The sequence below is a fragment of the Petaurus breviceps genome, unplaced genomic scaffold (genome assembly GCF_028583685.1).
Source record: "Petaurus breviceps papuanus isolate PSGF00001 unplaced genomic scaffold, PetGlider_PUasm1.0 90281, whole genome shotgun sequence".
Classification (NCBI taxonomy): Eukaryota; Metazoa; Chordata; class Mammalia; order Diprotodontia; family Petauridae; genus Petaurus; species Petaurus breviceps.
Window position 1 is genome coordinate 457,725 of NW_027187205.1, and position 21,703 is coordinate 479,427.

At 44.5% G+C, this 21,703-nt stretch overlaps 1 protein-coding gene across 6 annotated transcripts in view; it reads left to right on the top strand.

The window, feature by feature from the left end:
- Positions 1-21,703, top strand: part of NLRC5 (NLR family CARD domain containing 5) — a 101,110-nt gene that overhangs the window by 77,879 nt on the left and 1,528 nt on the right. For 4 of the 6 annotated variants that reach the window (XM_069107785.1, XM_069107784.1, XM_069107790.1 and 1 more), the window contains 18 exons: positions 874-957; positions 3,543-3,626; positions 3,966-4,052; positions 5,252-5,332; positions 7,726-7,899; positions 11,785-11,868; positions 12,343-12,426; positions 13,572-13,655; positions 14,033-14,116; positions 14,813-14,896; positions 17,332-17,415; positions 18,608-18,691; positions 18,897-18,974; positions 19,465-19,548; positions 19,656-19,727; positions 20,064-20,147; positions 20,595-20,678; positions 21,123-21,206. In XM_069107785.1, the coding sequence (XP_068963886.1) occupies positions 874-957; positions 3,543-3,626; positions 3,966-4,052; positions 5,252-5,332; positions 7,726-7,899; positions 11,785-11,868; positions 12,343-12,426; positions 13,572-13,655; positions 14,033-14,116; positions 14,813-14,896; positions 17,332-17,415; positions 18,608-18,691; positions 18,897-18,974; positions 19,465-19,548; positions 19,656-19,727; positions 20,064-20,147; positions 20,595-20,678; positions 21,123-21,206 (1,584 nt within the window). The remainder of the gene's footprint in view (positions 1-873; positions 958-3,542; positions 3,627-3,965; positions 4,053-5,251; positions 5,333-7,725; positions 7,900-11,784; positions 11,869-12,342; positions 12,427-13,571; positions 13,656-14,032; positions 14,117-14,812; positions 14,897-17,331; positions 17,416-18,607; positions 18,692-18,896; positions 18,975-19,464; positions 19,549-19,655; positions 19,728-20,063; positions 20,148-20,594; positions 20,679-21,122; positions 21,207-21,703) is intronic. The other 2 variants (XM_069107788.1, XM_069107786.1) reach the window with 2 other exon arrangements.

Consider the following 21,703-nt stretch of genomic DNA (forward strand, 5'->3'; position numbering starts at 1 on the left):
TTCCAGGAATGGAATGGAAAAGGAGGGAAAGGGAAAGGGGAAGGGAAGGGAAGGGAAGGGAAGGGAAGTCTAGTCTAGTCTAGTCTAGTCTCTGGCTTGGGCCATCTATTTCATTGTCCACAAATTATTCGCACTTCATGAGAGGTCTCTTGTAACAAAGTAAAACAGTTAAGTAACACTACTAATAATATAGTAACTTCATCTGGAAGAAGTACAACATCTCACATCTGTAAGCAACCCCCCCATTAAAAAATTCATTAACAGAAATGTATTTCTTTCCTCCCACTCCCCCACCCACTGGGAAGGAAAGGAAAAGACTTTCTTGTAAGAAATATGCACAAACAAAACCAATTCCATCAGTGCCTGTGTATAAAAATATGTGTCTTCTTCTATACCCTAAATCCATCAACTCTCTTGTAATGGCATTTTCTGGCACCATGAATGCTCATCATATTGTTTCAATGTCTCTTCCATTAGATCAAGAGTTTTTAACCTTTTTTAGGCCATGGATCCTTTAACAGTTTGGTCAAGTCTAAGGAGCCCTCCTCAGAGTAATGTTTTTAAATACATAAAATGCAGAAAATGACAAAGGAAACCAATTGCATTGGAATATGTTTATGAAACTCATTTTTAAAAACAAGTTCATAGACCTCAAGTTAGGAATCTCTGCATTCCCCAAGGGCAAGGATCATTTGTTTTCTGCCTTCTTCAGCCCCGTTCCCAATGCTAGTTCAAGTCTTTGCCCACAGTTAGCTTTCCCTCCAGTACAGAGCAAACAGTTGGAACTTAAGAAATCCTCAACTCATTCTCAGGCTGCAGAGTCAATCCCTCTGATAAGCCTGACCATGACCTCTCCCCTTTTTCCCCTCTCAGGCTGACCAGATTCAACTTCCAGCAAGAGCATATCACCAGGCTGGCCACTCTAGTGGGTCAAGTGCCAAAGCTGACTGATCTAATGTAAGTAACCAAGATCAGTGTCTTGGGGAGAGCAAGGAGCAATGGGGGTGGGGGTGGGGGAGAGGAAAGAAGGAACCCCCAGTCTGGAAGCTTCCACAGGCTCCAGACAAATCAGTAATATCTTAAAGGCATGGGCTGTGTCCAGTTTAATCTTTGTTTTATTAGTAACTCATTCTGTGACCTGTGCACAGTAGGCATTGAATAAATTTTGGTTGAATTGAATTGGATTTATGTCAGACTGTGGGGTGTGCCTGGCAATGTGGTATAGAAGGAAGAACTCTGAACTGGGAGTCTGGACCCTTAGGCGTGAGTCTGGGTTCTGCTGCTGACACCTTATGTATCCTGGGGATCAGAAGATTTAGAACTAGAAGGGAACTTGGAAATCACCTGGTCCTCATCCTCACTTTACAGAGGAGGAAGAGAAGGCAGGCAGAGTCCCAGATTCTCTGTCCTATGAACCTGGTCCCTTAATATGATTGTGTAATGTAATATCAAGCAAAGGCAACTTCCCAGGTTCAAAATACCAGCATAGGTGCTCTCTATTTTATTCAGTGACAAACCAAGAACAGAGAAGATCAAAACATGACATCATTCAAAATACAGCATTTACTAAGTGTGATTAAATAATCTCCAAGTACTACCCCACCCCAGGACCTTCCAATCATTCAATCAATTACAAAGTCCCGGTTCTAAATACTACTCCACCCCTAGGCTATACCTTCATTTAGTCCACCACAAAACCCCTCTTCTCAAATGGAGATTAGTTTCCAAACATAGGTAAAGTACCTTCATTTGTCAATCACAGAGCACAATAAGGTCAAAAGTTCCCCACCCCTGGATCACAATTGAATCTACCCCAGAGTTACATCAAGTTTAAACACAGCACTTAATACCCAAATGGAGGTCTTTTCTTCATCTTGACCCGAGGCAAGTTCTCAGCAATCTTAGTTCCTGGGGAGACAAGGCTTAGCAAGGCCATAAGATACATTGCCAGTCCCTTCATGAATTCATCCTCTGTCTGTAGAACAGTCCTAGAACCCCTGAACACATTAGCAAAGCCCTCTCCCAGGATTTCTGTAAACATACAACAAGAAAATCCTTCTTCAGGGCTTCTGAACCAACAGAAAGGCTCCCAGACCCCTGCAACAACAGCACTGTCCCTCACCAGTGGACAGTATTCACTCTGTCTGCAGGACAGTCTCCAGACCCCTGCAACAACAGTACTGTCCCTCACCAGTGGACAGTATTCACTCTCTGTCTGCAGGACAGTCGCAGGCCTTCTTAGCGAACAGCCAGGTTCCAGGACTTCTTCAACAAAAGGACTGTCTTTCACCAGTGGACAAATCTGGCAAAACAACATCAAAACAGACAGACAAAGTACCAGCAAAACAGCCATGTCTCCTCAGTCCTTGGCAGCTCAGGGGGCAGGTCTCAAAAGTCCAGGGCAATTCAAAGCGGCCACCAGCAATTCTCTTAGTCTCTCTCTCTCCACGAGGTGCTGCTTCCAAAAAGATCTTCCGCCTCTCTCTAGTGTCTCTCCAAATCTACATCACCAGCTCCTCCCAATTCAGGACTTTCTTTTCACATCAACAAGCCCATCCCACAGGTGGGATTAACAAACTCTGGGTTTTAACACAATCAATTTGAAAACCAAGCCAATACAGGGGAATCTTTAATTGCCATTACTATCACAGATTGTTCCTTCCCAAAAGATATCCTGAGGTCTGGCCCTGGTAGATTACCCAAAAGGGTGCTGGGTTCGGACTCAGAGAATATTGTATCTTGGCTCTGCCCCCTACTAGCTGTGTGATCTTGGGCAAATTACTCAACCTCTCTGAGCTTCAGTTTCTTCATCTATAAAATGAAGAGCTTAGACTAAATGGCCTTTAAGGTCCCTTTCAGTTCTAAATCTACTATTCCATGAGGTCCAGAAAGGGAACGGGATTTGCCTGCCATCCACCTACCTGCAGTATCAGCTGAGTGACTGATATCTTTAGGTCTCCATGTACTATCATCAGCTAAAGAGTTCTATCTGAGAACTGAACTCCAGTGGTTCAGCCACTAAGGAAAAAATCAATGCTGACTCTTATAATTTCTGATCCTCAGTTTCCTCCTCTGTAAAATTGGGATAATAATCTCTGCACTGCCTGCCATGCAGGATTGCTTCAAGGATAAAATAGTATTATATGTGATCATATGTAAAAGAACACTATAGGTAAAAGTATAGCAGTATCTCCATACCTAGGGGCATTGTCATTATTATTATTTTGTTACTAGTAATGTCCCATGTGATATGTCTCGAGGGCCGGGCAAGGGATGACCTTATGATCTCTCCACTACTTCCCATCCATCTTCCTATTGTCTAACAACTCGAAATCATTCTGGAGTCTTGTCTCATCCTGGGGCCAGATCCAACTCATCAAGGAAGATATACCACTGCCTCACTATCCCCCTCCCTCTCTAGTTCTCCTCTGGCTTCCTGGGAAGTCATTATTTATTATCTCCATGGGAAGAATTTATTCTCCTTTCTTCAACCCTGTGCTCAGCCTGAGTTTGAGCTTCATTCCAAAAATCTCTGTTCCTAGATTGGCCAATTACACAGTATCACTACGAGGGCTGTGTCTTCTCTTGAATTTAGTGAGGATGCCGGCAGGAATACTGAGGATCAGGTATGTCTACACAGAGTTAGTCGAGTTGGGGGGCTCTGATATATGGTAGAGGTGGGATATGGGAAATGGAAGCTTATGACTTGTTCTGTAGAATCCATAACTATTTTCTGAGGTATCTGGATTTATTGGGATTTTTATATTATGCACTTAGAACAGTTTTTTTAAACAATCTAGAACCTCCTTTGACTAATCTATTGCCATCCATACCCCAAAGAGTTGTTTCTCAGATTTCTGTGTTCTGTGACCTAGGTCCAGGGAACATAGACTGAGAACAAAAAGGGACCAAAAAAAAAGAGTGTTAAATAGTTCTAAGAAGTCCATATCTGTTTCTAATCACAGTGTTGAAGAGCCATGGGTGACCAATGCCAGCATCACCACCCTGCTGGAGGCAAGTCTTCATGCTTCAGGCAACATCACCAAGATAAGGTAAGGGAGCTGGTAAGGCACCTGGGGATCCATGGTTTCTAAAATTAGAGCCCAGAATGTACAGAGGGCTAAAACTCATTCCTGTCAGCTCCAGGAATGGTTCTGTGAATTATAGGGCCTTAGAGATAGTACAGTGGAAAGAATGCTGAATCTGAAGCCAGAGAATCTGGGTTTATTGATTAGAGACAGTTAAGTGGCACAATGGATAGATTGTCAGCCCTCGAGTCAGGAAGATTCGTCTTCATGAGTTCAAATCTGGCCTCAGCCACTTACTAGCTACACAGCTACCCTGGGCAGGTCACTTAACCCTGTTTGCCTCAGTTTCCTCATCCTGGAGAAGGAAATGACAAACCACTCCAGTATGTTTGCCAAGAAAACCCCAAATGCAGTCACGAAGAGTCAGACACTACTGAAACAACCGAACAACAACAATTTACCTTGGACAAGTCTTTGTTTCCCCATTTGTAAAATGAGGGGATTAGACTAGAGAATTACCAAGGACTCTTCCATCTCTGATGCCAGTTCTCCCCTTTGGGGAACAGGGAAGAACTGGGGACAGAGAGAACCTTGAGAACTAGAGATGATCCAGAACAACTCTTTACCCGCTTGCTCACACTGATGTCAAGAAGAAAATAGACAGATTTGCAATTGAATTTGAAATTTTTTATTTGAAAATTTTTTATTTGAATTTCTGATCACTAAAGGTAAAGAGTGGGCAGGGAATTCTAGTGAAATGAGCACTGGACTTGAAGTCAGGAAACCTGGAACCGAGACCCAGTTCTGCAATTTACTGCCTTTGTGATCTTGGGCAGATCACTTCTACCTGAGCTAGAAGATCTCAAAAGTCCCTTTCACCTTTAATATTCCATGATTCTGGAAAGCCAAGGACCATACACTGAAAGAAAAAAAAATCACTTATGGGGCTACTTAGAGGTCATGTAGGCCTTGGTATATTCTTACCAACATCATGGCATAATATATAAATTACTCAAGAAGACCTGGCTTTGAATAGTGCCTCAGACACTTAATAGCTGTGTGACCCTGGACAAGTCCCTTAACAAACAAGAAGAGTTAGATTTCATGACCTCTAAGGTCTCTTCCAGCTTAAAATCTATGATCCTGTGATAAGATAATGTAACTGTAAATGTCCAGGGTGGAGTCTCTTCTCCCCTTAGGCACACCCTTCTTCTTTCCCCTAGCATCTCCAGACAACAGTCTCTCCTCCACATTGAAGAGGCATTTCCCCAGCAGACAGAGAATCCTGAAGTCGCGACTTTCAGGTATGTTCTAGTACTCAAGGAGGTCTTCTGTGTCCCCAGGTTGTTTTCAGACTCTGTCGAGGGTTGGTGGGGTGGGGGGACATAGGTCCAAATGTTAAATAAATCCTCCAGAGCCTTTCCACAGTTAGTTTCATCCCATGGGACTCGATAAAAACCTTTCTTGCCCCATAGGATGGAGATTGGATTGGTCAATCTATTAACCCTGATAAGTCAATATGAACTTGATATACCATGGCATTACTAAGCACTGTGCTTCAGAGTTGTACAGATAAGTCCAAGCCTTGTTCAGAGTTCAGAGCCATTCTGCCTAGATCAAGATGATTCTCTTGACCCATGAGGCACATGGTTTGAGTTCTTTCCCCAGGAGTGGGGATGGGTTACATGGAGCCATCCACATTCTCTCTTTCCCCACCTAGTAGGCAATTGCATACACTGATGAGATGGGAGCCTGTGGAACAGAATTATAAATCAAGGAACTCAACTCAACAAACAATTATTTAGTGGCTACTCTGTGCAGAGTTGTAGGCTAGGTTCCAGGGGAAATACAAAGTTTAAATGAGGTACAGTCTCTGCTCTCAGAGCTGGTAGTTTAGTAGGTGCATATAACATAAACATAATAGCTCTAATACAAGATATAAGAAATGCATTGGAAGGGTACAGACAAGGGCTCTGTGAGATAAAAGAGAAAGGTCCCAAACTAATAGTTTCGTTTAACAACACAGGAGGGGTTCAATGCAGGAATTCAGATAAACTTTTTGTGAAGCTGCTTACATCTTCAGCTCAGGCCACACTCTCATGAGAAGCAGAACTTACTCATCTTTCTCAGTTTACCCCCTTCTCCCTCCTTTTTTTCCCTCCTCTTTGTCTTCCTACCCTTCATCTTCCTCCTTCTCCTCTTCTTTCTCCTCCTCCCCCTTCTTTTCCTTCTCCTCCTCTTTCTCTTCTTCTCTTCCTTCTCTTCTTCCTCCTCTTCCTACTCCCTTTCTTCCTTCTCCTCCTCTACTGAGTTCTCCTACTCTTCCTTCACCTTTTCCTGCTCCTCTTTCTCTCCTTCTTCTCTTTCTCTTCCTTTTCCTCCTTCTCTTATACCTTCACATACTCCTCCTTCTCCTTATTCTCCTCTTTCTCTTCCTCCTTCTCTTCCAGTTTCTCCTCCTCTCCTTTCTTTTCCTCTGCCTTCTTCCCCTTCTTCCTTCTCTTATTTCTTCTCCTCTTCTTCTTCCTCGTCCCCTTCCCTCTCCTCATCTTTCTCTTCCTCCTTCTCTTCCAGTTTTTCCTCCTCTCCTTTCTTTTCCTCTTCCTTCTTCTCCTTCCTTCTCTTATTTCTCTTCTTACTTCTCCTCCTCCTCCCCCTCCTTCTCCTTCACATCTTTCTCTTCCTCCTCTTTCTTTTCCTCCTCTTCCTGCCCCTCTTCTTCTTCCTTCTCTTATTCTTTCTACTGTTCCTCTTACTCACTAGCTGGAAGTTCAGTGGCAGTTCATGGCAGGATCCTATTGCTGATCGGCACAAAAGCTTTGACCTGCTCTATTTCCAGTTTGGATCGTTTTCCCTTCCTTAGGCAGCCTAGTACTCCTCCTCCCGTCTAAGCCCTCCTCCCTCCCAATACCCCCCCCAGTGGCTTACCATATTGATTAAGGCCTTAGTGTGGACACCTGATTGGCTTTAACCCTAGAGCAGCCCAGAACTGCTGATTTCCAACTGTCCATCAGCTCCAGTCTCCCCAGAGCAGACTTGGACACTCTTGGACCTCTTTCGATTTCAAAAGAAACTCCAGAGAGACTTTGGCAACCATAATTAAAAGTGTATGTTAGGGAGTTTCCCCTCTAACATTCTATTAGTAAATAATTAACTTGACATGTCCATTTAAAGCCCCAGCCACCCCTGAACTTCATGTTAAAACCTACTCCACCAGGAGTCCTTAACCTTTTTTGTGTCATGGCCCCCTTTGGCAGGCTGGTGAAGCCTGTGGACCCCTTCTCAGAATCATGTTTTTTAATGCATAAAATGTATAGGGTTACAAAGGAAACCAATTACATTGAAATATAATTATTAAAATATTTTTTTAAAAACAAGTTCACGGGCGCAAGTTTATTAAATATCCTGTCACTAAGATAATACCAGCCAAGCCCATAATGAACCTGAGACTTTCATGAATTCACATATGACCCCTTCCCCCCTTCCTTTGGAGATCTTTCTATAAATCACCTCTTCTAGGAAGTGACAGTTTCTTAAGCCTAAGAAAAGCTGGAGAGAGGCATAAGCTTATAGACCTCATGTATAAGAAATGTGAGCTTTTTAGGGCAGGGATTATCATTTTGTCTTTGTATACCTAGCACCTAGTAGCCATATTGTTTTATTTACCTGAATCTCCTTTCCCCCAATTTCCTCACAGACTGGTTCAGTGTGACCTAGAAGCCAGTCAGACATTTCCTTATGGACTGATCCAGTGTGACCTAGGAGTGAGACAGATCTTTCCTTACAGACTGATCCAATGTGACCTAGGAGCCAGCCCGACCCTTGTCATCAAGCAGGTGGTTGAAAAGTACATTAGACTACAGGAACTTAGGTGAGTATATCTCTAAGGCTCAGCCCCCATTTCTCTCTCTGCCCCTGCTTATGTAAAAATCCTAGCCTAGATGACCAGGGCCCTTGGGAAAAGCTCCAGATGTCCCTCCCTGATGTTATGTCAGAGATTAGAGGTATTGGTCAGGCTCAGGAAGACCTACATGGTTTGTTTCCACATCCCAAGGTGGATGGGACAATGATAAGTGATGACAAAGAAGGCCAAGCTGCCCAAATATCCTTTTGCTTCTGGGGTTTGTGTTGAGTTTGGGGTATTTTGTTTTGTTTTGTTTTGTTTTTTGCATTAGCAATGACACAAAAATGACTTACTAAGAGTTGATACCAAAAAAAGAAAGATAGGAAACTAGGAAGACACCACCTAGTTGACCTTGATGAATTCATTACCCTGACACAGATAAATTATATCCTCAGGTTGTAAAGTCATTGTCAGTGATATCTGTAAGGTCATAGCAGAAAAAATAGTTTCTTTATTAATTGAAAAAAATAAATGTTTTTTTAAAAGATCATGGTAGGGGCAGCTAGGTGGTGCAGTAAACAAAGCACCAACCCTGGAGTCAGGAGGACCTGAGTTCAAATATGACCTCAGACACTTAACACTTACTAACTGTGTGACCTTAGGAAAGTCACTTAACCCCAATTGCCCAGCCTTCCCCCCTCCAAAAAGCAAATATATATATATATATATATATATATATATATATATATATATATATATATGTATATATGTATATATATGTATATGTATATATGTATCATGGTAAATGGGAGAAGTAATGCCCTGGAGAAGGGCACACATTATCCCTTTCTGTAAAAGGGAAGAGAACAGAATTTGCAAACTGCATAGATCTGTGAACTTTAGTTTCCTGGAAAATTCTAGAATAAGTCATTTAAAAGATGGGCAGCAAACATCTATCAAAGGAAGCAGTGATCACAGAGAGCCTGCATAGCTTCCTCAGGGACAAGTCATGCCGGGCTAACTTCATTTCCTTTTTTGACAGGGTTACTAAACTAGCAAATTAGGAGAATGCTATAGATTTAGCTTACCTAGATTTTGTCACCTAGATGGTGTAGTGGATAGAGCACTGAGCCTGGAATCAGGAAGGCTCATCTTGCTGAGTTCCTATCTGGCTTCAGACACTTACTAGCTGTGAGACCCTGAGCAAGTCACTTAATGCCGCTAAAATGAGCAAGAGAAAGAAATGACAAACCCAAAGAGTCAGACACGAGTGAAAAACAACGGAACATTTAGATTTTAGAAAAATATTTGCTATACTATCTTGTGGGAAAGATGAAGAAAAGTGAACCAGAGGGCAAAAACAATTAGATGAATTTGGAACTGTTTGAGGAGTCAGACTCAAAGTATAGTTGTTTGTTAATGGTTTGAGGTAAGCTTGGCAGGAGGTCTCCAGTGGAGTGCCCCAGGGATCTGTTTGACCCTGTGTTGTTTAACCTTTTTATCATTGACTGGGATAAAGATCTAGCTGGCATGATCCTTCAATTTACAGATGATATAAAGCTAGGATGGCTAGCTAGTACACTGAATAACAGGATCCCAAAAGAAGTGCTGATCTAAGCCCATTCAAGCTTGCCCAGTGGCTCCCTATCACCTCCAGGATCAAATATAAAACTCCTTTCTACATTTCCAATCATCTTACACTTTATTTTTCCCCATTTCCTCTTAAACCCAGTGACACTGGCATCTTTGCAGTTTGTTCAGTGAACAAAATGCTCCATTTCCAGCTTCCAGGCATTTTCACTGGCTCTTCTACATGCCTGGAATGCTCTCCCTCCTCGTCTCAGCTTCCTGCCTTCCCTGGCTTCCTTCAAATTTCAACTAAAATCCCAGTAGGTCCCAGGTCAAGCCCTACCTGATCTTTGTCTGGGCTCTGATGGCTCAGAGTGAATGTAAATAGAAATTTTTTCTGTTTGGGCCAAAAATCCTGAGGGTCTTCCCCTTCTGGATTCTTTTTTTTTTTTTAGTAAGTAAAAGAGGCCATTCTTTACCTTATTTCTTACCTACCCTTAACCACTGAATGGGCATTGCTTCAGTCAAACTGAAACCTGGGAAAGACCTTAGCTTAAGGGGTGGCTAGATGACCCTGGAGTCAGGAGGACCTGAGTTCAAATTTGGCCTCAGACACTTAACACAAAAACTAGCCGTGGGGCCTTGGGTAAGTCACTTAATTCCAATTTCCCTCCAAAAAGCAAAAAAAAAAAAAAGACCTTAGCTTAAACAGACCAGGGTCTCCAGCTACTTCTGGGGTCATCTCCAGTTGTCCTGATCTATGTCTTGCCGCTAGACTCAGATGACTCTGGAGGAGTGAGGCTGATGACTTTTCATAGTCCTGCCTCATTTAAATCCAATTCACTTGCAGGTCAAGACATCACTTTCCTAATGTCATTGGTCCTCTTCTAGAAAGAACAAAAAACAATTCCCAATTTGTCCTGTCTTATATTCATTCATTTGTATGTTGCCTTCTCCATTCAATCGTGAGCTCCTAGAGGCAGGGACTGTCTTTTGCCTTTGTTTATATCCCTAGCACTTAGCACATGATTAAGATACATTAATTGACTGCTGATGTGCTAGAACATTGTGCTGAATTTGCTAAGATGAAGTTCAAGAGGGAGTACAAAAAGATAACTCACATGTGGGATCCCGATTTATGGACAGTTGTTATGGCAGTTGGACAGTTGTGGCAATTGTTCTGAAAAAGATCTGGGGGGTTTTCATGAAGTAGGAGTTCAATACGAGTTAGCAGTGTGATGTGGAACCACTCATGCAATCTTGGGCTACCCTGAGAGAGGCAGGGCTTCCAGGAAGAAGGAGATGCTATTATCATTGTTCTCTGCCCAGGTTGAGCCACATGCTGTGTTTAGTTTGGTTTGGCACAGTTTAAGAAGGACATGAAATGGTAAAGGGCCTGGAGTCCATTTTATATAAGGATTGTTGATGGAGCTGGGGGTATTTAGCCTGGAGAGGACTCAAGGGGGACAATTTAAGTATTTAAAGGACTGTCACATGGAAGAGGAATCAGATTTATTCTTTTGGGACCCGGAGAACTAAAATCAGGAGCAATAGGAGAAAGTCACAAAGAGGAGATTGTAGGTTTGATGTCAGGAAAAGCTTTCTGGTAGTCAGCGCCGTCCACAAAGGGAAATGTCCTGCTCTGGAGGTGCTCATTTCCCACACACTGAAATTCTTCACACAAGCACTAGATGGCCACTTGTTGGATATGTTATAGTAGCAATTTCATTTGGATATGAGTTCGACTACATGGATGCCAAGGTTCTTTTCAGCTGTAAAAATATGTGATTTGGAAGGCAACACTTAGTGGACTTGGGCATGAGCACATTTTATCAAGAAAGGCTATGGTGGGATGGTGGAAAGAACAATAGATTTGGCCCCAAGACTCCTGGGTTCTTGTCCTGGCTTTGCCCTCTGGCTGTGTGACTTTGAGCAAGGCTTTTCCACTCTTTAGATCTCAGTTTCCCCATTTTTCAAATGGAAAGGCTTACCCCTGCCCCTCCTAACTTCCAGAGGATACTGTGAAGATGGAATAAAATCAGGGATTTGAAAGCAAACATTCATATTTGGGCAATAGAATGATGATAAGGGTAATGATAGTGCACATTTGTTATTAAGTTTTAGAAAGATGTGGCAGCTTTGCTAAGACTTTAGGTGGCAATAGGTTCCTCAGCACATGCCCTAGTCTTGGGTCTCCCGCTGACTCACTGTGTAAGCTTTGAGGCATTCCCTTATTTCTCTGTATCTCTATCCTACGTCCATTAAAACAGGGGTTTGTACTAAATGACCTCCAAGATCATTTCTAACACTAATGCTTTCTGAATAATTTATTTTCTTTCACAGCTGGTCCCAGGTTCACTTGTGTGATGCCAGCACCCAGCTACTCAAGGCTCTGCTTCTGTCTCTCCTTGAGTTAAAGAAACTCAGGTAAGACCTGGAGACTTTTTTTTTTGGAGGGGGGAAGGCAGGGCAATTTGGATTAAGTGACTTGCTCAAGGTCACACAGATAGTAACTGTCAAGTGTCTGAGGTCATATTTGAACTCAGGTTCTACTGACTCCAGGGCTGGTGCTCTATTCACTGTGCCACCTAGCTGCCCCTGGAGACTTTTTAAATAACGTCCCACACAGTTTGGCTCAGCCACCTCAGCCATATTCTGTTATTCCCAAGCACTTGGACTGCAAATCATTTAGTGTCTACCTCCTGCTTCTTAGATAGTCTATAGATGAATAATCCTAGGAAGACAGAGGAGAAAAGCTGGGAAGGGGTAGTTTGTTCAGTCTTCCCAGTTCCTGATGGCCTTCTAAGGCTCCCCATCCCTTCTCTGCCCTTCCCCCAACACCTTCCTGCATGCTTGAGAACACTGAACCAAAGATTATTGCTGTCTTTATTTCCTTCCCAGACTGACAGCCAGCGTGGTGAGCCCTGAGGGGGTATGCCAGGTAGCATCTGGGCTGAGTCACTGCAATACTGTGGAGGAGCTGGAGTAAGTTGTGCCAATGGGTCATGCCAAAGGTGCAACTGGTATGGTCACTATGCTGATGGGGGCAGGGTCTGAGGAAGGGCTATTTGAAAACATGGTCAGTGGAGCCTTCCTGGGCTCGACTGAAAGCACCTAAAAATAGCCCCAGACCTTGGCACTGTGTCCTTCCCTGGCACAGCATATGGAAGTGGTAGAGCTAAAAAGCTCAGGCATTGGGGGGTCAGAAGACTGGAGTACTGTCTCTGTCACTGACCTACTTTGTGCTCTTTAGCAAGTGACTTCACCTCTCTGGGCCTCAGTTTCTTCATCTGTAGAATGGGGATGATAATAACTCCCCAGCCTGCCTCATAGGAGTGTTGTGAAACATTCTATAAGAAAATGTCTATGAAAGCTGTGACTTTTTTAGATAAGTCTTTTACCTCACTGGACCTCAATTTCCCCCCCTTTTTTTTTTTTTTTTGAGATAATCAGGGTTAAGTAACTTTCCCAGGGTCACACACCTACTAAGTGTCTGGGGCTGAATTTGAACTCAGGTCTCCTGATTACAGGGTGCTCTATCCACAGCGCCACCTAGCTGTCTCTATTTCACTATTTTTTTTTTCCCCCAAAAGAGAACATTCATCCTCTGCCCCTCCTTACTTCCATGTGTTTGAATGTCAACCTCTCATTTCTGGCTCCACTATCCATAGCTCTTAGCCAAGAGTTCCCTTGGAGAGCAGTATCTCCGGGAGCTGACATAGTCCCACTGTGTTTGCTAGATCCTGGCCAAGTGTGGCCCTCCACCCTCCCCTTCCTTGACCCCACCCCAGATCCTCTAGGATCTAAGCCTGCCTTCCCACTATATCCTGCTGTAGGAGACTCCTGAGTACAAAAGGTACCAAGCCTCCTTGTTTGCCCAGACATAGTGTCCTTTCCATCCTCAGATACCACTGGGGCTGCCTATGGACCCTCCACCATAGCAGCCAGTAGCATCCCCTTCATCTGGGACCCAGAGGCGTAGACTTGTTCTAGGAGGAGGCCAAGAGTTCTGGTTCCAGAGCCAGAGATCATACCCAGGGGAGGACCCAAAGATGTACTCAGGGAACCCAGAGTAGGTGGGGAGGGGCAAGGATATGACTGCCCCCTGCTCTGTTCTTGGCTCTTTCTAGTCTATCCGAGAATGAGTTCAGTGTGGAAGACACCAGAATGCTAATGGGAGCTCTGGAAGGGAAGTGCCAACTTAGAAGTCTGAAGTAAGTAGAGTGGCAGGTCTAAGGGGGTTGGAGTAAAGGTAGGGGAGGGTGGGGGAGGCTGAGAACATTGCCTGGTTGTTTCATTTAAACACAAACTGTGCTGTTACATATTCTTAGGTGGACTGACCCCTTGGTCCTGTCCTTTCCTAGGTGTGCTATGCCCTGAAATCTCAATACAAGTAGTCCTTTAGCAAGAACAGCTCTTACAATTTGCCTCTGAGCTAGAGTTTGGAATTGTAAGGCTTTCAGCTAAAACTTTTCTAAAAGCACAAAATTCTTTCCAGAACAGAACTTGGTTAAGCAGCATTTAAACTGTCATCTCAGAATGTTTCCTTAAGGTGCTCAATTTGAATTGTCTTGGGTTCCTCTTCCTATAGCCTCAGTTCCCTGCAGCTGGATGACCTGGCATTGAGTGTACTCACCCAGAGACTTCGGGGAATGTCTCTTCTGCAGAGACTTGAGTGAGTTCATCCTGCGTTTATGAGATCCCAGGAATTTCAGTGGGGCCACCTCCTCCCCACTAATCCCATAGTCTTTAGTGACCAGAGATAACCATGTGTAGCAGAAAGAGGAATAAATCTGAAGTCAGAGGATTCAGACTTGACTCTTAGACCTGTGAGACCTTAAACAAGTCACTTCACTTCTCAAGGCCTCAGTTTCCTCATCCATAAAATGAGGGAGTTTCACTAGATCCCAAGGTTCCCTCGAGCTTTAAATCCCCAGCCCTTAATTTACCTTAATAAGTCAACTCTTCCCCCACCCCTGGCTATTCCCAAGAATTTCTGGGAAGAATCAGAGTATAGTCAGGTTATTCCAGTGAGCATTTGGGAAGTGATTTAGTAAGCCACAAGGTCTCTGCATTTCCTGGGATGTGAAAACACAGGTTGTCAGGTTCCATCTCCATCCCACCCTTAGTGATATGACCTTCAAGGACTTCATCAATTCCCTGGTGTCATCTATCCCTTGTCCCACAAAGCTCTATCCACTGGCTTGACATCATGAAAACATATAATGCCCACCCCATCCACCTCTGTCAGGAAGCTTATTCTATTCTCAATTTCCTGCCCTACCCCCAATCTTCTCATCTGGACTCCAGCATTCAGGTTGAAGTCCCAGGCCAATGACCACTGGTGATGTTTTCTCATGTCTCCCCACAGCTTGAGTAACAGTGGCCTCAGCAGCATTGGCTGTTCCTACCTGTCAGATTCCCTCAAGGATGCTACCAACTTGGAAGATCTGAAGTAAGTCTATCTGCCACTTTCCTGTGCCTCTCAGACTTAGAAGAGCCAGATGTGGAACAGAGGCCAGTCAGATTCCTTCCCCTCTCATCGCCTCCCTCATCTTTTCATTTGTACAGTTGGGATCCAAGGTGTGATGGGCACTACAGGGCTCTTTATAAAATGTATGGAAAGTATGATCTCCTAAAGAGAAGACATAAGGGAATGGGGGGACAAAGGGCAACAGGAATTTAGTTTCTGCATTAGGGGAGTATGGGAACTCATGGAGTGTCCATGACTGAAGACTCACCACCAGTAATACCCAAAGATGACAATAATGGTGTTCTCCTCATAGCACAGCTGTCAGCCTAGTTTGGATCCTCATCATTCTCCCCTAGATTATCACAACAACCTCCCAGGTAGTTTCCCTGCCTCATCTCTCACCATTCCGGTCTAGCCGACACATGGCTACTAAAGGCATTTTCCTTAAATGCAGATATGACCATGTGATTCTGTTATTCAGACAACTCTCATGGTTACCTATTAACTCTAGGATCAAATGGAAATGCTTTCCAACTTCAACTCTAAAACTTTTAAAGTCCTTCACAATCTGTCCCCAAACAATCTTTCCGGCTTCGATAGACGTTATTCTCCCCCCAACACTCCTCAGTCCAGACAAATCGTCCTTCTCTCTGTCCTCACACACAGTGCTCCATTTCCCATCTCTGTACTTTTGCATTGGTCATCCACATGCCTTGAATGAACTGCCTCTTTACCTCCAGCTCAGAGAGTTCCTCTTCTCCTTTATGACAAGTCCACTTTCTACATGAAGCCTTTCCCAGTCCTCCCAATTGTTAGTGCCTTCCTTTCCAAACTGCCTTGTATTTAACTAAATATGTACTGTGTGTGTTTATATATGTGAGTGTGTGTGTACATGTGTATATATGTAGTCACTTTATATTTATTATATATGTGTATATTTATATACCATGTTTCCCCGATAATAAGACCTATCCCAAAAATAAGCCCTTCCCTTACTGTGTAAGATTCCTCTAAAATAAGCCCTCCCCCGAAAATAAGCCCTATTGAGGTTGCTACTGTAGTGAAGGTGATCCCCTGCGCTACATGCTACATTACGGTACCCTCTATATACACCGTCCCCCCCCCATGAAACGCACGCCGCGCTCCGAGCTGCATCCAATCAGAGCTGCAGCAGTGAGCGCGTCATCCTGCTCTTCCCCAGTGATTTGCTTATTGAATAAAGGTACATTTTTTTGTTCACATTTACCTGTTTATTAAAATTGCTGTCAATGTTCATTAAAATAAGCCCTCCCCTGAAAATAAGCCCTCTGGTGTTTTTCTGTCCAAAAAATTTAATAAGACAGTGTCTTATTATCGGGGAAACACGGTACATGCAAGGAGCTTGCAGTCTATGTGTGTATATATACACATATAGATATATACAGAATATGAGCTCCTTGCATGTAGGGATTTGAGTATCTGCCTAATATCTGCCTAATATATTGCAGATGCTGAATACATACTTGTTTATTGACTGGTCCACATGCATACATGATGCCATCATGCCCCATGAATAGTACAGGCTTATGATGTAGCAGAAAGGAAGAGTTTGGGACCTGGGGTCAGGGTAAACATGGGTTCAAGTCCCACCTCTGACACTTGCTGTGTCTTAGTTTCCTCAGCTGTAAAGTGGAGATAATACCTATAGCTACCACAGTCCCGCTTCTGGCATATATTGGTGGGGTGACCCTGGACAAGTCACCTCTCAATGCTCTTGGCAACTCTTTAAGATTTTAAGTTGCAGAAAAGGTGCTGATCTGTTGTAGTAGAGGGGGTTTCTTTTATCTGAGAGGAAATGAGATAATAATCATGAATCACTTAGTAGTGTACCTGGAACATAGGCACTTAATAAATCCTCCTTCCTCCTTTCCTTCCTTCCTTTCCTCTTTTTTCCTTCCTTCTCCCTTTCTTCCTTCCTTCTTTCCTTCCTTTCTTCTCTCTTCCTTCCTTTTCCCTTCCTTTCTTCTCTCTTCCTTCCTTTTTCCTTCCTTCCTTCCTTCCCTCTTTCTCCCTTCCTTCCTTCTCCCTTCCTTCCTCTTTCTCCCTTCCTTCCTTCCTTCTTTTCCCTTCCTTCCCTCTTCCTTCCTTCCTTCTTTTCTTCATTTCCTCCTTCCTTCCTGGAAATGCCCTATGCTAGTAACATCACAGGTCTAGTACCTATTCCTATGTGGAACCTTTAAAGCATTTATATGAATGTCAGCTGTTGCTTTTATTCAAGATGTACTTCTAGCAGTGGGTTGCACTGAATCATTCCCTCTGCCTTGCTCAGGTCCCCTGGTGACAAACAGCATACATCTGTTGGATAGAATTATTAGCATAGGAGATCTAAAGCTCCATAGAATGTCCTTGCCTGAGTAATACTGTGTTTTGTCTCCAAGTTTGAGTCACAACAAGATCGAAGATGCTGGGGTGCAGCATTTATCAGCCATCCTGCCCACGTTGCTGCAGCTCAGAAAGATTAAGTGAGTAACTTGGAGACCCACAGGGAAATATGAACGTTTCCCCTTTGAACCACATCCCCCCAAATCAGGACTGTGCTATAGCTCATGAAATGAACATTTCCCCAGGGTGATGTGGGAAGAGAGAATAAGAGAGGTATCCAATCTCATAGAGCAGCTTATGTGGCCTTATAGTCTCAAACTGACTCCAAAAACCCCTGCCTCCCCATCACATCCATGAGATCCCCTTCTGGTGTCAGACTAGGATTCCTATGCATTGTCTAAGACCAGAAATCAAAGGGATTATTGCAGAAGAATTGGAGAGCAAGGACCAGGCAGTTCCAGATATTCAGAAGCTGATGACCTCCCTGGATTCATAAGATCATACCTTAAGAGTTGGAAAGGGGGCAGCTAGGTGGCACAGTGAATAGAGCACTGGCCCTGGAGCCAGGAGGACCTGAGTTCAAATCCAGACTCAGACACTTAACACAAAACTAGCCATGTAACCCTGGGCAAGTCACTTAACCCCAATTGCCCTACCTTCCCCTCTAAATAAAAACAAAAGAGTTGGAAGGGACCTTAAAGGCCATCATAGTCTAACTCCTTCATTTTACAAATGAGGAAACAAGTCAAGAGAGGCCAAATGACTTACCCAAAGTCACAGAAGTAGTAAGTGGTAGAATTGGGATTTGAATTCAGGTCCCCTGACTCCCAGTCTAGTGTTCTTTCTCCTTTATTATCCTGGCCCCTCCCCAGAACTCAAGCAGACTGACTTTTGGCAGGAAAGACCTGCTGAGATCTGAACCTGGACACAGGGCATAGAGTATAGGTGAGGGGTAACACTCCTGGTTTAGGTTCAGGAACTCAAGACTGAAATCTGCCTAAGGATCTGGGAGAATTTTTGGAGGGTAGGAAGATCACTGGTGGGGAAGATGATGGCTAAGACAGACATTTTTAAGGGTCTTTGGGTGTTTGCATGGAATAATTTGGAAGAGGGACCTGGAGTTGGAAGAGAAAGTAACCTTCTATCCTATGGTCCAATGTCCTTGTATGTGAAAGAGGAATAGGGCAGGCACTGAAAAGAGATGGAATGATGGGGGAGAGCTGAACAGGAAATTACTTCTGTTTCCTGAGTCCTCTCTTCTCCAAATTATGCAATATAGCTTCATATATGTGACGTGTCTTCTTTCTGGGGGGTGGGGTGGGGACATTTTAGTCTCTCGTGGAACAGCATCAGCCCAGCAGGAGGCAGGAGGCTAGCTGAGGCACTGGCACTCTGTGTCCATGTGGAGGAGTTACAGTAAGTTTTGTACCCTGGAAAACAGGGAATGGGAAGATTATTTCCTTTACCCACATCCCCAGCCCAGTCTTCCCCTCCTCCCATCCTTCTTGTTTTTGTTTTGTTTTGTTTGTTTGTCTTTTTGTGATCCATGTTCCTTACAGTTGGGGGCAGAGTGGAGGGACCAGAGTATCTGTGTAACCTTGGGTTACTTCTTCCCTCTCAGTTTAGGGGCCAATACAATGGGGGACCTAATGGCCATAGAGTTGGCCCAGAACCTGCCACATCACCTGAAAGTCTTACAGTGAGTACCTATGCTGGGAGGGCAGGGAAGGATAGTGGCATGGCATACAGGGGCAGAGAGGAAGAAAGGAAACTCTTGGGGAAGGTGGTACAGAAGGTAGTGTGTGGGGTGAGGATGTGGAGAATGATGCTGCCCAAGAGAGACTGGTCAGCAGGGCTAGGCTTCAATGAAATTGCAAGTTAGATGGTTTTAGTTAATTATGGGTGCCTCTCTCCTCTGTCCTGAGTGGGGCACATCATTGAGAAGTCCTGGAGCCAAAAGTGGGACTGAGAAGGAGGAGAGGAACCTGAGAGGCAAGGCAGAAAATCTGTCCATAAAAATCCACAGGGGGTTCATCTTGTCTGGAAATATCATCTGTGGGTACATGTCCAGGCTTATGGACAGCTGGAAGTGGAAAAGCCCATGAGTTTTCCTCCATTGGCTTGGACTTCCCTATACTCACAGCTGTCCCATAGATGGCTCTTATACTTTGTTCCTTCTATCTACACAGCCTTTGTTCCAATCAGATTAGCACCAAGGGGACACTGAGCCTGGGCCAGGCCCTTGCTAGATGCCAATGGATAGAAGAGATCAGGTAAAAGAGGAGGGGATGGAGAGGTAAGGGAAGGAGGGAAGGAGAGGAGAAGGGTTGAAGTGCAGCCAAGGAAGCCTCTTGTTTAAGCCTTCTCATCTACCTGGCAGCCTGGCAGAAAACATCTTTGCTGAAGGAATTCTGCCTCTCTCAGAGGGACTCCTGAAGCTCAAAAAGATTAAGTAAGTCCCCCTGCCTTGTTCTACTAGATAGAAAGGCTGTGTTCTTTCTTATTCCACTGGAGGCCTAGACCTGCCTTGTATAGGGTCCCCTTTTCTCTCATTCTGGTCAGGGCCCAAGGACCACAACCCCCATGCACTGCCTAGCTTACAGGGGTAGCCATTCCAGGATTCCAGGAGCTTACTTTTCCTTGGGCCCTACCTAATTACAGACTTCCCCACCTAGTCCATCCCACCTCTGACTACCAATGACTAGGGTGGGTAGGCAGGGCCCAGGAGAGCTTGGTGGGGTCTCCTTGTTCAGGGCTCCCCCAGTGAAAATCCTTTATCCTCTCCCAGCCTCACGTCCTGCAAAATTAACGACCAGATGACCAAACCTCTTGCCAGCAGCTTGATTCTCTGCCATGACCTTGAGGAGATCCTGTGAGTACAAAAATCCCAGAGCTAGAAAGCAAGAGATCTGAGTGCTAGTCCTGGCTTTTGTCCCTGATGGCATCTTGGTCAGGTCACTTTGTCTCTAAGCCTGTTTTCTCACCTATACAATGAGGCTAATAAACCCTGCCCTGCTTCCCTAGTGCAGATGCATTGACGGTATTGAAACAGAGGGGCTTTACAAACTCCTATCCTATATGAGTGATTATTATGTTGTTAGTGTAATCCTGGAGGAGCAGAACAGGGAGACAAGAATCCCCTGAGCCTCAGATTCTTGAGTCTAGAACACCACCCATCAGCTTTCTCTCTTCCCAATCCAAATCCATTCTCCTGTCTTTGCATCAAAACTCTCTCCCATCTAAGAAGACTCTCTTCCCCCATCAGCACTTGCTCCCCTCCTCCCTCCCTCTTCCTTCTGATCTTTGAGGCTTTCCACAGGTTGGCCTGGAATTCCCTTGGGAACGAAGGGGCCACTGAGCTAGCCCATGTTCTGCCTCAGATGAACCAGCTGAAGAAATTGGAGTGAGTATGGAGACACTGTAAGGGAGGGAGAAAGAGGAAGCAGGGTCCAGTTCACCAGAGAGGGGAAGGAAAGGATTACTGGGAAAACAGGGGCCCTGGGATAGGCTGGAATGAAGGGTCTTCGGGTTCATTCCTTTGCCTCTAAAACAAGATCATCTCCCAGGCCCAAGGTACCCCAGCACCCTCCCTGAGTCACTCTCCCACAACCTCTCTGCCTGGCACTTAGGGAGGCGTCCCCTGTGATGGTATACTTTATCCCACTAGAGTCCCTTGCTTCTGTGAGGGTCTGCTTGTTAGAGGAGGCACCCACCAAGAAGAGCCTTCTCCTTCCTAGCCAGGTCCAGGTCTGGGATGGAGGGAGGGAATGATAACTGCATTCTCCTACTCCTGCCTCTACCTTCACCCCTTTATCTCTATTTCTTTCTTCTCTGATCCTTTGAGAAGTTTGGAGGGCAATCAGATCGGGTCCCTGGGAGCACACCTGCTGGCAAAGGGACTAGCCAAGGGTCCTGGAATCCAAGTCATATGGTAAACATGGGTTCAAACTTCCTGGTCACCCTTCCCCTTCCTCTAAGGGCAGGATGTAAGGCAGGAATGTTGAATTTGGAGATGGATCTAACCTGCCTGCATAGCTCTAACAAACAGAGGGAAATTCCTATGGGAAAAGACAGGGACTCAGCTAAATAAGAAGGAAAAGTCAGGCTCCACAGAAAAATTATGTGACTTTAGAGAAGAAAAAAATGAGGCAGAAGGGATAAGCTGGGTGGGTCCACTGGAAGAGCATTATAGCCCCCATTTCTAGCATCTAGGGAAAACCAGGTATGGTGTAAATTACCCCGGGTTTGGAATTATAGGCCCTGGGTTCTGTTTCTGCCACTTACTAGCTGTGTGACCAAGTCCCTTATAACCTCTCTGGGCCACAAAATGAGAGGGTTAGACTAAATTGCTCCCAAGTTCCTTCCTAGGACTGAATCTATGATCCTGTGGCACTATGGTCTCTGGGAGATTCCAGCACAGAACTTAGT